Source organism: Lynx canadensis, chromosome C2 (genome assembly GCF_007474595.2).
Source record: "Lynx canadensis isolate LIC74 chromosome C2, mLynCan4.pri.v2, whole genome shotgun sequence".
Classification (NCBI taxonomy): Eukaryota; Metazoa; Chordata; class Mammalia; order Carnivora; family Felidae; genus Lynx; species Lynx canadensis.
In genome coordinates, this window is record NC_044311.2 from 110,383,171 (window position 1) to 110,399,911 (window position 16,741).

Consider the following 16,741-nt stretch of genomic DNA (forward strand, 5'->3'; position numbering starts at 1 on the left):
TGAATTCCATTCATGGGCATGTATAGGTTACTCAACAAATGCTGGAGTACAAGTTCTCACCAAGCTGTTTACTGATGGTTTAGTGTGGGTGACTCCCAATGAGCTGGGCCCAGGCTTCACAGAAGTTACATCCTCATAGCCAGTTTGTGAAGCACAAAAGTATTATATCCTTCTCTACCCAATGAAGACAGTAAATCCCAGAGAGGTTAAGAAACCTGCAAGTGTCAGGCTGGCTCCAGAGGCCTGTGCATTTATTCGACCACCATGCCACAGTCCCTTCCCCATGGCATGAGGGGGATTCTCTTACCTTTGAGCCCTGTGTAAAAGCTCCTCTTGGGATTATTCCTGACCCCTGAGCCTTATCGCTACATGGTAATGCCAAGGAACACTATTGAAAATGAACAGAAAAATCCCTGCTGATTTGAAGGCTTTGACTTACTACCTGCTAGCTAATGTGACCTAGCTTTATGATTTAGAAAGAAAAATACCCAAATGAAGTCCTGATTTTTTTGATAGTACTTCCTGTAGAGCTAATAACAAAGTGATGAACTCACTGGAAATGTGTGTGTGTGTGTGTGTGTGTGTGTGTGTGGTGTGCGCGCGCGCGTGCGCTACAGGCTCCTTCCTCTTCAAAAGCAAGCCCTTGCCAACCTGAGGCCAGTTCACAGACAAACACCCTCCGCTAAATTTCTCTGTGGGGTGCCACATATAAAACCAGCAAGGAAAAAACCACAGCAATAAAGTCAACAATTTTACATGTCTAACAGGACTGCTAAACTAGAAAGGGATGTAGACTGGATGTGAGGGCAAGTGGGTTAAAAACTAGCTTATAAATATTTGTTTCCAGTGTCGGGGAGAGAATGTTCAAGGCTGGAAAGAGAGGCAGGGTTATCTTGGGACAGTGGCTGAATGAGATGCTCCAGACGGGATTCCTGGACCTTAGGAAATAGCGAGCTGGTATGTCAGAGTTTGGGGTCAGTATGTGGAGGCTGGGGAATGGAAGGGTCAGGTCAAGGCTGGCCCTCACCGGGCAAGTGACCAGTGCACTCAGAAGGGTCCAGCATTAGAAGTTCAATGCTTTGCTGTTGCTGCTTTCTCAGTGATGGTAGCATACGTGCTGAGGGCTTAGTGCCCGGCTCTGTGTGCCGGGCCTCCCAGCCCCCTCCTCCGATTTGGGCTTTATTGCCTGGTCCCCTGCTGCCCCTGCTGCTAGGCCTCCTTCTCCCCACCTAGCCTTGGTGACCTGCTGCTCCTTTACCCTTCAGGAGGGACTTGGGGTGCATGTTGGGGTGCATGAGTTGCAGTAAGAACACTCCCTTGGTGACACCTGGCCAGAAGGCTGCAGTAGGGACTGCCAGGCATTTGTGGGGTTATTGGGCATGCACATGTCCCTCTCCTACCCCCATTCAGATACAGTCTGTCTCAGTTGAGAGATGGCAATCCCTTGGAGTCTGTGGGTTGGGATGGCAGGCCCACGGGAAGGGGAAATTGGCTTTTCAGCCCTTGGGGGTGGGGCCAGAGGTAAAGGGCTTTGATCCTGATGCTGACACTGATGCCAGAGGGTTCTACTGCAGCCCAGAGGGAGAAGGGAGGGTCTGCACTCAATTGCAGAGTGCAACGTTAAACAGCCAATACTTACTGTGAAAAATTGAGACAGACGCTGTGGAAGGAGAGAAATGTTTTATACTTAGGCTTCAATGTCTCTCCCCTCCGCCCAACCCCCGCTTACAAAAATAGGGGGTTTCATCCTTTTTGTTTGTTTTGCGTTGATCAGGCCCACACAGAATGTAGTTGGTGCTGGATGACATGTGTGTTTTCAATAGCCTTCCCTCCCCAATTCTCACTGAAATTAAAATAAAACTCTCAGAAAAAGTTTCCAGCAATGTCTTCCTCCATGGAATGTGTCTTTGAAATGCCATTCTGGAAAAATGATGCATTTTTCATCAAGACTCATTCAGGAAGCCATGAGGAGTACAGGACTATAGCAGAGCCTCTGGCGGCGGGTGGAGGGTTGGGGGGGCGGGTGTGGAGCACACTGTTGTTAGAAAAGCCCTCTTTCCTCCTCCAACCCTTCTTCCACCTGCTTCTTCCCCACATCCTCTCTTCCAGCCGCAGCTGGGTCTCCTTTCCTACTGAGAAGCTCCACTCACTGCAGAATGGGGGTGAGGAGCTTCTTCTCATTGCTGTCATCCATTTCAAAGAGCTTGAACAACACCTCTTGTAGCAGAAACACCAAAGAAGGCTGTCAGCTCACTTCAGAACAGATCTTCATCTGAACATTCTGGAATCCCACCATTGGAGGCTGTTCCTAGCCAGTTTTGCATTAGCAGTTGTTTCTGTGGTATCCTTCAGCCCTTCCCATGCTCTCAGCCTGCTGGAGGGGCAGGGCCTGTGGGACACTTCCCAGAGGCTAAGGGTATGGCAGGATGTCCCATCAAGGTGGGGATCCGTTCACTAATCTACTGATTTTTGTAATGGTTCTGGAAATAATTGCTCAACAGTGTAGGATTTGCTTTAAAATTTTGCTTTAAACTTTCCAGGTGAAAGAAAGAGAAGGATAATCCTTACATGCAAACCATGTATTTATTATAAGAAAAAAACTTCAAAGGAAAAAAAAAGGTGTACAGGCAGGCTGATCAAAGAATAAGTCAGCAATTAAACTTTCCTGGCTTTTTTTTTTTTTAAAGGTGATTTACTTGTGCTGTACCCAAGCCCCTAATTATTTTTTCCTTTCTCCTTGAAAAGCCTTAGCTCTTGCATCCTTCTGGCAATAAAGGCTTGGAGGAACAGATCCATTCATTCTTTCTGAAAATGTTTGCCTTTCCATCACTATGTTTCCAAGTTGAAAGGCACAGAAATGAACAAAACATGAACTGAGTCTGGATCAGATTCTACGTGATGTTCCATCTACCACATCTTCCTACAGGGGCTTAGAAATACTCTAAACGGTGGAGGACTTTTATTCATTAGTGAGGATTCATAATTCTATAGGCTTCCATTTGTATGGACAACTAAGGGCAAAAGCTAGTAATCTAAGTGATTTATTAAAAATTACTAAACTCTTATATTCATAAACTTAGTAAACATAGTAAATTTCATGCACTACTGACCTTAGGTAAAACTACTCTGTCTTCTGTTTGAACTTTTGGCTACCATGAACCTTCGCAAGACTGTAAGCTAACATATACCTAAGCAGACATTGCTCTTTACCAGTTTTCTAGAAAAATGCCCATCAGTTTTTTCCCATAAGGATACCAGACTTTCTGAAGGGGTATCAGTGATGTTTCCTGAGTGGGTCAAGTCTATCAATTATTATTCTAGCTTTTTAATATGTAATTAACTTGAGGGGTCAATTATCTTATTTTGTGGTGAAGTTTTTTTTTTGGTGGTGGTAGTGGTTTGTTCCTCTCCTCTGGAAGGATCTATCTGTTTTCATCAACCATATTTGAGCTTCTCCTTTTCGAGTAACGGCTTCAGGATGGATGTGAACTGCGTTCAAATATGAAGCACTTCTACTCTGTTGCTGGAAACTGATTGGTGTGGTATCAGTATGTTGTTGCCACTTTATCACTGGAACTTGAGAATGGGTGGGGTGGGAGCAAGGTTGGTTACTCCACTGGACTTTAGAAATTAACGATGAGTGCGCCTTTCAAGAAAATGAGCAGACAAGTAGCATTACTGTCTTTTTATATTCTAACTCCCTGCCAGATTGGACCACCTCTCTATCTCAATGAGGCTACCCCTCTCTTCCTCATGGACCAGCAGGCCAGGGATAATTGTCTGCAAGTTTAGGCAAAGGCAGCTGAGGTAGAACAGCAGAGCCAAGGACCCTGGCTGGAGCTCTGTTTGCTTCTCCCCTCCATGGCACACTCTGGAGGTTTTTTTGTTTTCTCCCCAGAATTGACTAGCGGGTAAGTGGTGGAACTCTCTCTGCCTGGGTTTCAAACACAGGGAAGCTTCTCAAGGGATTTTTGAACAGACATGACTCAGTGTTTGTGTTTGACCAAAAAAGCCACAGAGGCTGTCTGCCAAATGCTAAAAACTAAAGGGAATTGATTGTACCCGTTAGGACAGATTACAGTTAAGTGTGGCATGTGGACACTTGAGATGCAAAGAAAAATTGATAATTATGTATGGAGACTTCCTGCCATAGTTGTTGTTTTAGGTTTTATCAGTGATTTTATTCTTTTTTTTTATGTTCTTATTTTGAGAGAGAGAGGGACACAGTGTGAGTGAGGAGGGGCAGAGAGAGGGGAAGACACAGAATCTGAAGGCAGGCTCCAGGGTCCAAGCTGTCAGCACAGAGCCTGATGCGGGACTAGAACTCACGAACCGTGAGATCCTGACCTGAGCCCAAGTCGGATGCTTAAATAACTGAGCCACCCAGGTGCCCCAGGGATTTTATTCTTCATTTATTAGTAGTATCTGATGTGCCACATTGGCATCTAATAAAAATACTTCCCTTACTTATCAAATTCTAAAGTAGCTTTAACTATAAATCACACCATTCTTTTATAAAGAATTAAAAACAATAAAGCCGTTGGTTATGACACTGCTTTTGCATCCCCTAGGGCTTTTATTTTATGCTCACTGAAACAACTTCCTTTGCCTCATTGATACATAAATTCATATTATCTGTTTTTTGTAAACAGATACTTTATTTTTTTAAATAAACTCTTTGTGTTAGAATAGCTTTACAGAAAGTTGCTCCTATAGTACCAAGAATTCCTATATACTTCAACTTCTCCTATTCTTAACACGTTAATATTGTGCATTTGTTACAACTAATGAACCAATATTGATATGTTATTAACTAAAGTTGGTACTTTCTTTGATTTCCTTAGTTTTTACTTAAGATCATTTTTCTCTTCCTGGAGCCCATGGAGGGGAACCACATTACATTTTGTCATGTCTCTTTCAGATCTAGTGGACCACATCAATTTCTTTTTACTTTTGATGAGAAGTTCTGGTTAAATGTTTTGTAGAATGTCCTTCAATTTAGTTTTAACTAATGGTTTTTCTCATGGTTTGACTGGGGTTTGGAGCTTGAGCAAGGAAGATATTACTTTAAAAAATGTTTTTAAGTAAGATAAACAACCAAAATAGAAAAGATTCAGTAACTGCTAAATATTTTTCACCTTGGGAGTCTGACCCTTCTGTGTCAACTTTTGACTCTGAGTTCTCAGGAGCCTCGTTTTCCCCCCAGCACACCACTCTGTGTTCCAGTAAGAGCCCCGGTGAGGCAGCAGCTTTGAAACCCTTCTCTGCTGCAATTCCTTCCAAATCACTGACCCTCTTCAGCCAGTTTTGAAACTTTCAGGGGTGCCTGGGTGGCTCAGTTGGTTAAGCATCCCACTCTTGATCTCGGCTCGGGTCGTGATCCCACAGTTCTTGAGTTTGAGCCCTGCGTCTGGCTCTGTGGTGACAGTGTGGAGCCTGCTTGGGATTCTTTCCCCCATCCCCCTCTCTGCCCTCTCTGCCCCTCCTCTGCTTTCTCTTTCTCTTTCAAAATAAATAAATAAACACTTTTTAAAAATCTGTCAGTTTCTTGATCTTATTAGGACAGGCCTTAGGTAATGACAGCAAGGTCACAACTTGACCTATTTGCTGTTCCTCTACCCTCTGATCAGGTACCTATGGGCCAAAATTCCAGCAGGGGCCAGCCCAGCCTCTCAGAGGGGCCCTTTGTGTGAACAGGACTCTAGCTCCACATCCTGTGTTCTCCTTGCTGGGTTTCTAGGGCCCAAGTTCTGCATCTCAGGAGACTTTCTAAGGCCCCAGTTAGCTCAGGAGGGCGAAGATTTCAGCCCCTTCCCTGGGGACCCAGAGGCAGGTGTCTCTCCCTCTTGGCAAGGGAACCGAAGAAAAAGCATCACTGTTCTTTTTAAACCTCTAAATCATAGTAGGGATAATTCTACCTATTCAACCTCCTTTTTTTTTCTTTTTTTTTTTTTTAAGACTACAAAAATCTAGTTACTGACAAAAGGTGTTTATGGACTGTGTTTAATAGACTCAAAGTCACCTGTAAATTCATTTTCATCTTGAATCCCTTCTCTGGACCTTGAAAGGTGTCTGAGGTGATGTTCACCTCCCGTAACCCAGATCGTTAAAGCACTGTAACAGTTTGTTGCCTGGCCCCTCTCCTGCCAGAATAGAGCCTGCACACCTTCCCCAGGTCTAGTCTCTAACAAAACCTTTGCCAGCCAGCTGTCTTCAGCTCATTGAGATGGTGGTTCTCTACACCTTATGAATTCAGGAAATAAGGAAAGGAATTAGGAAAGGCACTGGACCAAAATATTCTCCCTACTTGTTGCCTGATGCCCTTTCTGTGTGTATTTAGTAGCGGATGTATGGTTTTCCCATGTAATGAAAATAGAATGTGTCATGAGCACAGGCACTGTATTAACATGAATTCACTCACAGTAACTTGGAAATGGTTGTTTTTGTGATCCTCTCTGAGAACAAGTGAAAATAAGTTTGAAGAGGACAGCCATTCTCAGTAAAACAAGGAGGCACCTCAAAAGGGAAAATGGACATAGAAACTGAAATCTGGGTCTTGGTGAGCAAGTTAGTTCTAATTTATAGTTCTGGTAAGTTGGCCTTGTGTGTAAATACTCCAGTAATGCTTCTAACCCACTGCCTCATTTTAGTCCCCAAAAGAACATATAATATAGTTGATTATATTCTTGTTTCCTAATCTACAGTCTTAGATGCTTATTAGAAAAGCTGAGGGGCTCCTGGGTGGCTCAGTCTGAAGGGTCTGACTCTTGATTTTGGTCAGGTCATGATCTCACAGTTCATGAGTTTAAGCCCCACATCGGGCTCTGAGCTGACAGTGTGGAGCTTCCTTTGGATTCTTTCCCTCTCTCTCTGCCTGTCCCCTGTTTCTACTCCTTCTCTAAATATATAAATAAAATTTAAAAAAAAAAAAGCCTGAAGCAGGCTATGAAATGGAATCCTAGGTGCACCTGGGTGGCTCAGTTGGCTTAATGTGCAACTCTTGATTTCAGCTCAGGTTGTGATCCCAGGGTCTTGGGATCAAGCCCTGCGTTGGGCTCGTGCTGAGCCTGGAACCTGCTTGGGAATCTGTCTCCCTCCTCTGCCCCTCTCCCCTACTCATGCATACTCTTTCTTGAAAAAAATTTTTTTGGGGGTGCCTGGGTGGCTCGGTTGGGTGGCCGACTATAGCTCAGGTCATGATCTCACAGTCTCTGAGTTCGAGCCCCACATCAGGCTCTGTGCTGACAGCTCAGAGCCTGGAGCCTGCTTCTGATTCTGTGTCTCCCTCTCTCTCTGCCCCTTCCCTGCTTGCTTTCTGTTTTCTCTCTCTCTCTCTCTCTCTCTCCCTCTCTCAAAAATAATAAACATTAAAAAAATTTTTAATTAAAAATTAACTTAAATCTTTTATTTAAAAAAAAACCAGAATCCTAGTGTAATATTTTAAAAAATAATGAAAAGAAAAAGAATTAAATGTTAAACTAGGGAGAGTTACTCAATAGGAATTATGTGCAGAGTACATTCAATAAAGTTAGATCAGATGTCTTAAAATCTATTTATCATATTAAGGAAAGATTCCCTTGAATCCTTATTTATCATTAATAATTGGTATTGACATAAAAAAATGTTCAACATCACTCATCATCAGGGAAATACAAATGAAAACCACAAAGAGATACCACCTCCTACACCAGTCAGAATCACTAAGATAAACAACTCAAGCAACAACACATGTTGGCGAGGATGTGGAGAAAGAGGATCTCTTTTGCACTGATGGTGTGAATGCAAACTGGTGCAGCCACTCTGGAAAACAGTATGGAGGTTCCTCAAAAAATCAGAATAACCCTATGACCCAGCAATTGCACTACTTAGGTATTTATCCAAGGGATACAGGTATGCTGTTTTGAAGGGGCACATGCACCCCAATGTTTATAGCAGCACTATCAGCAATAGCCCAAGTATGGAAAGAACCCTAATGTCCATCGATGGATGAATGGATAAAGATGGGGTATATACATACAATGGATAAAGAAAATGTGGTATATGTATACAATGGAATATTACTCAGCAACCAAAAAGAATAAAATCTTGCCATTTGCAACAACGTGGATGGAACTAGAGGGTATTATTCTAAGTGAAATTAGAGAAAGACAAATATCATATAACTTCACTCATATGAGGAATTTAAGATACACAGCAGATGAGCATAAGAGACGGGGAGCAAAAATAATATATAAAAACGGGGAGAAGGACAAAACTTAGACTCTTACATATAGAGAGCAACCTGTGGGTTGTTGGAGGGGTTGTAGGTAGGGGGATGGACTAAATGGATAAGACGCATTAAGGAAGACACTTGATGGGATGAGCACTGGTGTTTTACATACGGGATAAATCACTGGAATGTACTCCAGAAATCACTATTGTGTTATATGCTAACTAACTTGGATATAAATTAAAAATTAATTAAAAATAAAAAGTAAAAAAAAATTGGTGTTGAATTTTGTTAAATGACTCTTAGTTACCTGTTGAAATAAGTATATTTTCATTTTATGATACATTTCTGGAATAATCTACACTTAGCCATAGTATGTGCTGACCGATTCTACTTACCAATATTCTAGGATTTTTTTCCATTGATATGTGTGAGTATCGTGAAGGGAAAAGTTACTCAGTGGTACTTGTTAAAGATGGTTGGCAAAACTTTATTTGAGGGGAAATAGGGACCACTACAATGGGGTCTTGCAGCATGGAAAAGAGATTGAGCTGCGTTCTGAATACAATAAGGAAAAGTGAGTACTTCTAGCCATGGAACAAGGTGTGAGTCAGTGGATGGAAAATAACTGAGAAGAAACATGAAGAAGGCAGGGGGAGATTCTGGCTAAACTGACCTGACCGGACTCTTGCTAAGGGCAGGCTGGGGTGATCACAGGATGGTGGAGGTTAAGGAGACTCATTTGATGTCAAGCGTGGTCAAGTATGGAGGATAGAGGATCCTGCCTAAACTATTTGAACAAAACTCTTGATAAAATCAGACCACACAGAGATGAATACAAAACCCCAAGACACAGGGCCCTGTTGAAAAACGGCTCAGCTTAAAGTTTGGTCAGGATATAAGACCTTTGTCGTATGGTGTGTAAGTTTCTTTTTTGTGATATTTTTGCATTTTGGAGTCTGTGGTGGTTGGTTTAAAAAACAAGGCTTTAAACTTTTTCTTTCCTTTTTATAAGTCCTCAGGGCCTCTTAAGGCAAATTTCTGCTTTCAAGAAATCATCATTATTGTCATCGTAATAGCTGACATTTGTACTTTCTGGGGCATCTGGGTGGCTCAGTTGGTTAAGCATCCAACTTCGTCTCAGGTCATGATCTCAGGGTTCAGGAGTTTGAGCCCCGTGTTGTGCTCTGTACTGACAACTCAGAACCTGGAGACTGGTTCAGATTCTGTGTCTCCCTCTCTCTCTGCCCCTCCCCTGCTTGTGCTCTATCTCAAAAATAAAAATATTTTTTAAAACTTAGCATTTTCTGTGTGTTAGGCACTGTTACAAGCTAATCATCACTAAGACTTCTGTGCAGCTAGGTACTATGATTCTTCCCATTTTGTAGGTGAGGAAACATGTACGTACATTAAACACTCACCTTGTATAACAAACTAAAAAGCAGGATTTGATTCCAGGCTCTGGAGTCCATGCTTTCATGTCTAGAAATTTAGTTTGATATGAGACAAAATGGTTAAAAAGATGGCAAGGGCAAACTATTATTCTTGTTCAAGTCCTTTACATGATTTCCTATAGGATCATGCTGGCTTATTACATGTTTGTTTTGTGGAAACGCGCAAGGCAGAAATAAACCTCGCTATGACCTCATTCTGAAGCGGTGTCCTACAACATACTTGTCCTCTAATAAACATGTGATAATTGACATTTATCAAACAGGGCAATCATGGGAGGATTATTTGCATTATCAAAAAATTTAGTACTTTATAAAGGATTTCAATAGTACACTGTCTTAAAAAGTAAGCTTGTCCCAATCCCTCACCTCCAGGGCATTTGAAATATTAAACAAATTAGATGTAATTAGTCGACAACATGATGCAGGCTTCATTACAAGGAATGGAAAGTTGGTTCAAGTAACCGCATTCTACACAAATTTGCTGAAATTGACATTTTAATTATACACATTTTCTAAATGAAGTATATTTTGGCATGTGTTGCCAGAATTGCTGATCAAGCTACAGTGTATATATTTCCAGGCTGCTACAATCCCACAAAGAATTTCATAGTACATAACAGAAATAGAAATTCTGGTTTTTCTAGTTGTTTTATTTTTCCATCTCTGTGTTCCAAACCAAGTGCAGAGTCTGCTGAAATACATGAATGTTGGAAGCTTCTAATGAGCAGTGAGAGGCAACATAACTGCACCCAGCTCCCCACATCTGTTCCAATTTGTAATTGACTGTAACAGCCTGTGCTTTATGCAAAATGACTGATCATAACAAAAATTACTTTTAAATTGCTCATGCAACCATATGTCTTGGATCATGGCACTATCTTTGGCTTCTATGTATGTTATTGTTCTCCTGTTTCTGGACTTTGTTTTAAAACCACTGAGGCATAATTGAATTAATGTGCATCAAGGAGGGAAATGAAAGGCTAGGTCTGAGACTCTACCACAGTGAGGGTAATTTAAGAAACATAGAGATTTACCTTTGTTTTCTTGGCTCAGGTCACCATCTCATGGTTCCTGGGTTTGAGCCTCGCATTGGGCTCTGCACTGACAGTGTGGAGCCTGCTTGGGATGCTGTCACTCTCACCCTCCCTGTCTGCCCCTCCCCTCCTTGTGCCCCTCCCCCTGACCACCCCTCAAAATAAATAATCTTCAAAAAAAACCCCAAAAAAGTAGGGGTGCCTGGGTGGCTCAGTCAGTTAAGTGTCAAACTGCGACTCAGGTCTTGATCTCATGGCTAGTGAGTTCAAGTCCCTCATCGCGCTCTGGGCCAACCCCCTAGAGCCTGCTTCGGATTCTGTGTCTCCCTCTCCCTCTCTCTCTGCTCCTTCCCCGCTTATGCTCTGGCTCTGTCTCTCTCTCTCTCTCTCTCTCAAAAAATAAACATTAAAAAAAGAACATTAAAAGTAAAAGGGCATTTTGAGGACTAGATTAAGATAGCCGTATAATTTGCAAGGCCAAATGCAACATAAATGGGAGGCCCTTGTTTCAAAAAGCAGGAGAAAAATGTCATTAAAGATAATAAAATATAAATTTTTTCCTTTCTTCGTTTCTCTCACCTTGTGATATCATTTTATTTGCTATTTAATGCTATTAAGTAAATTAAAACTATACATCATTAGCATGAAATTTGCCAGTTATCTTTACATTGTGCAATGCTAATTTTAAATGCAAATTTGGGCCTTTCGCTCCTAAGCAGAGTCACTGAAATGCCACACTTTGTTCTTGGTAGTTCATACATGCACACGTACTTCATTCTTACCAGAGGACTGGAAGTGCACAAAATTAACTGCTCTTTTTACTTGACTCCTTGGCATGTGGACATGCTGCCACAACCCTGCCCTGGACTTACTTACGAGTGAGGAAAATGTGAAAATTGGGGGGAATCGGGCCTTGCTCTGGTTTCCCCTTTGCTTCTAGGTCATCATTTTCAGTGGAACTGGTTGGCAAATAGGGTACAACTAACATGAATGAGAAAGGATACTATAGGATTGTTCTGCCATGGGCATTAAAATGCCATTTCCTTCTTTCTGCAGCGAAGCCAGTGTGGGTTTGATTGAACAGTGTGGCCCCTCATCCCCCTCCTCACTCTCTCCCTCAGTCCTAGATGCAATAGGTTCATCTTGTTTTACTTTTGAGTCTTGCTGAATCCCCTTGCCTCAGGGTGTAGTAGGATTCTCACACAGAGTTGTAACACCTAGGCTTTTCTTTGCAAGAAGCAACTTTATTCCTGCCGGCACCAGCACTGCTCAGTTGGGTTCATACCCAAGGAACTGAGCCCCAAACACCACATGGCATAGTTTTTTTTTTAATATATTTTCTACTTCTTTTTCTCCCATATGTGGTAACACACAAACGTGTAGTCTGATTAAATGGTCTCATGTTACAAGGTTGTGAGGGATATTGTCCCGTATGCGTGTAGCCAGGTTGCCTTGAGGTTTTTCTTTTCCTTAGGGAGGGGACCCTACCACAAGGGGTCCCTCAGAATGCTATACCTAATAGGGCATCTCAACCGCTAAATGTGAAGGAAAGAAAGCACAGGAATTGCATATGGTTCCTGTCTACTCACACATGTGCTTTATCGTCCCTTCAGGCTTCCCTCACAAAACACAGATTCAAAGATATAACTATTAAGAATTTCAAGATGGTGACAGCAGGGCATTAAACCAAGCATGAGACCCCTCTGGACATGGGGCCCTGCTTGATGGTGCATGTTGCAGCCCACAAAGCTGATCCTGCCTCAGTAACTTCATCTACAAATTGGGGTGATGATAGTCTGTATCAAGTAGGGTTGCCACGAGGAGTAGTTAAGTCACAAATGTGAAGTGCTTAACAAATAGTCTACACATAGAAAGTACTGAATATGTTGTACTTTTTTAATATTCCTTTATATCCCAAATAAAATAAGGAAATGCATTATATTCTTATTAGGGACCTTGATTTAGGTTAAGTGTTCCTTGTATAAGCTCCTCTAAGCAAGATAGGCTTTCAAACACAAGATCTGAAACATAATGAATATTCCCTTATCTGTGTTGTGGTCATGAGGTAATTATCACTAAGCAGCCAAAGCTCTGATGTCAGTTCAAGAGGTTACCTGGTTTACTTTATGGAGTGTAATTACTGTAGCAGGTTATAGCAAATAAGGTTGTATGGGGTGTCCAGTAAAAGACAAAGTCTCAAGTCATTAAAAGTGGCTGAATTGCCACATTGTCTGTATCCGAGAAGAAGGTCAGCTCTGTAAAACCTTGGGCAGAGAAACCTCTGTTCCAAACTCATGGAGAGGGGAGCTGTTTGCACTCAGAATAAAAACAAAACGAAGATGTGAGGTCTGCCTGAGCAAGCAGAGGTGAACTCTTGTTGACTGCAGCATCCAAATGAAATTGGGTACAGAATGAATTTCAGGATCCAAAGTTACTGAGGAACTATTGTAGATAAGATTCATCAATCAGTCCAGTAGAAGTGCTTAGGAAATGCTAGTTAGTATGCCCAATGTGCATTTGGCTTATTTGTATATATTAAAATCAACCATCTTGGAAACATCAATTAAAAAAAAAAAAAGCTTTTGGGTGCACCTGGGTGGCTGAGTTGCTTAAGGGCCTGACTCTTGATTTCAGCTCCGGTCATGACCTCACACTTGTGAGATTGAGCCCTGGGTTGAGCTGAGCATGAAGCCTGCTTGGGATATTCTCTCTCTCTCTCTCTCTCTCTCTCTCTCTCTCTCTCTCTCTCTCTTTCTTTCTGCCTCTCCCCTGCTCATGTTCTCTTTGTCTCAAAATAAAATAAACATTAAAAATTTTTTAAAAATTATTTGATAAATTATTAGTTCCTGATGTAGTGCATACTGATTGTTTAAACATCATTTATTTAAAGGCTAAATATTTTTAAAAGATTTTCTTTATTTTCCATTGGCATATTTTACTGAAAGTATACCAACACAAAATGGTGACTCTATTTAAAAATTGCTCATAAAAAGGATGGGTTGAGTATGATAACAGGCTGAGAAATTATGCAAGTAGGATAAAAAAAAGGAACATTAAGAATATTCATATTGTGGGGGCACATGGGTGGCTCAGTGGGTTAAGCGTCCAACTCCTGATTTCAGCTCAGGTCATGGTCTCACGGTTTATGAGATCAAGCCCTGCGTTGGGCTCGGAGCTGACAATACAGAGCCTGCTTGGGATTCTCTCCTCCTCTCTCTGTCCCTCCCCCTCCTTCTCCCTCAAAATAAAGAAACATTAAAAAAAAGAATACTGATATTAACAGAGAAGTGAGCAGTTTCAGATCACACAGCATGTGAGACCCTGTTGTGTCTTATGAAAGGATGATTTTCCTTCTCTGATTCTGAAGCATCAGAAGAGTGTGAAGAATAGGGTAACAAAATGGGTATGGTCAGATTAAAAGAAAACCTCTTTGCACGGGAAAGAATTGATGAAAATGTGACATGAAATCTGTGTCTAGCAAGATTCTTTTAAGACTTCTCCCTGACTCCTGTCCATTTGGTTTTGAAAATCTGGATTTAATATTCATTTAAAAGACTTAGTGGACTGAACCATCTCAGGAAGTATTAACTTTCCGAACTCCTGGGTCCTGTTATCCACTGGTGCTGTGGTTATGATGACTAATTCCGGGGAACGTTGAGTCAGGACATGGATGTACTGTCGTGAATGTTGCTCCTTCTCAGAAAATTTTACTGAAGAAATAATGTTATCATTTCCAGATGCAGAACCGAAGTATCTGATTGTTGTGCGGCCTGCCCCTCCTCCAAGTCAAAAGAAGTCATGCTCAGGTATATTTTGTTCATTTTTAAGCTTTTATTAACTTTAAGCCATGCCTTCTCATTTCTACCCACGGAGACCAAGTGCGTTGGAGAAGCCTTAGGAGCATGGATTAGAATATACAGCACAATAGGCCCTGTGTCAACAGATAACCCTCCTTGCAAGTATTATGGTCTGGTTGTAGAGACTGCTTGGGACCTTCTCCCAGCACCACTATATACAAACGTGAGGAATTTAGGCAAATTACTGGACTTGTGTGTACCTCCTCTCGCCTGCATACAAGGGCCGTTGTGAGGGTTAAAGGAGTTGATGCATGTGTGGCCCGTAGCACAGGGCCTGGCCCACAGCAAGTGCTCACATAGAGTTAGCTCCTGCTAGCCTGTTTCTACTTGGCAGTGTGTGAACCCATGCACTATTGTGATTTCCGGATCTTAAGGGCAAAATCTAATGTCTAACTTTGTTAAAGGAGACTGTTTACATTTCAAAAGTGTAACTCATTTATAGGCATGTTACATGGATTGGAACTTGGGTTTTACTTGACTCCTCATCTCTTCCTTCAAAACCTCTTGTATTTAGTCGAACAAATAGAGCAAGGACTGCTTTCGTGAAACAATAGCAACACAACACAGATACTCCCAGGGATGGGGAGACATGAAACAGGAAAGTAAATGCCATGTGGAATAAGTGAGTAGAAGCCTTTTCTACGTGACTGGAGAAAGATTAAAAACCTTACATTTTCCAATTTCACTACTAAAATTGCTTGTCAGATCAAATAAGCTGCCCTTGCTGTAAGAGGCTGTAGAAGCTGTGAATATGCTTTTACTGTCTGGTATTAAATCTCCCTAACTGTAGATACTTGAGAAAAAGGTTTGGTTTTCTCTTTCATTTTCTAATGTCAATTATTCTTTACATATTTCCTAATCACGTTTCTCTTTCATAGTACACTAAATGTCAAACAACGAAGGGTCTCCTTTGTTAGATCTTTCTAAAGGGTTGGCATGGAGGTGGGGGGAGCATACAGATCTTTAAACACACTGAGCAAACCTCCCCTTTGCAGTTGTGAATCCTGTCCTCTGGACGCATCAGCCAAGCCAGTTACCAGAAATAGGTTGCCACAGTCCCCTCCCCTCCTTCGGTTGTTTTTCATGTCTTTTTTAGAGAAGCAGTTAATAGTCAAGCATTTTGAAAAACACAAACCCCTTTTCCTGGCCCCTTAAATTATCCCAAAGCATCAGGGAAATTTCAGTTACTCCTTATAACTTATAATGATAGTCACCATTTCAAGACTTTATTTCAAAATATTTAATAGAGTCAAGAAGTATTAGTAAGGACCCATGGGATTCTGGCCTCACATTCATCAAACTCTTTCTTAATACAAAAACACAAAGATGTGTAAGGGACGTCAAAAGAATGATTACAACTCAGTAGCACTTTGTGGGGACTTGTATGGCACTGGTCTGGAAATTATTTTTCTCTTTGTGATGACGGGCTCAGGAAATTGTTTCATTTTGTTCAGGATATACTGTACTACCCCACCTTTCCTTTCAGGCAGCGGGTGTAATTTTTTTTTGGTAATGTGAATTTGAGAATGATATAATGACTAATGTATTAACTTTGATTCATTTTATATTTGCATTTACCACATACATTTTAATCACTTTTGTATCAGATCGATACTTAGTGAAATAAATACTTTCTGGTCTTGTAGGCTTTAGGTTCCCTTGGAGAAAGGAAAATTTATCTTTTGTCTCTAAATGGCATTATCTTCATACATGGTGAGCTATGCCAGTGATGTAGAAAAAAAAAAAAACAACAAAACAAAGGTACAGTTCAGAAGACAGAAATTTGAGTCTTGACCCTACTCTTGGTATGAACTTGGATACCCTTGAAACTTAGCTCGGCCTTAGTTTTCATTTGTAGAATGAGATAGTGGTATTACATTAGGGAGAACCAATCAGGGGCTAGAAAAGGAATATCAGAATCCCTTCAGGGCTTTTTCAAACAGCATAAACCTCTCACTCTCATCAGGTTCTAATCTACCCTCATAGGCAGTCAGACTTGGACTCTTGGAATCATAGTAATGCTAGGTAGTATCATAGGTGGAACTGGAAAATTTTATAGAGAAGGATAAATGCATGTTTACAACAAAATAACAGCTATCCTTGACAATTATTTCAAATGTCTTTTGAATAAATTCAGCTATGTTACAAGGAAACAATCTGCCACTACTTGGTTATACATATTCTTGG

The 16,741-nt window shown here is 41.3% G+C and overlaps 1 protein-coding gene across 1 annotated transcript in view; it reads left to right on the plus strand.

Annotated features, from left to right (window-relative positions):
• Positions 1-16,741, plus strand: part of LOC115523333 (ABI family member 3 binding protein) — a 270,902-nt gene that overhangs the window by 76,699 nt on the left and 177,462 nt on the right. The window contains exon 3 of the mRNA XM_030329269.1: positions 14,435-14,503. Coding sequence (XP_030185129.1) covers positions 14,435-14,503 — 69 coding nt within the window. The remainder of the gene's footprint in view (positions 1-14,434; positions 14,504-16,741) is intronic.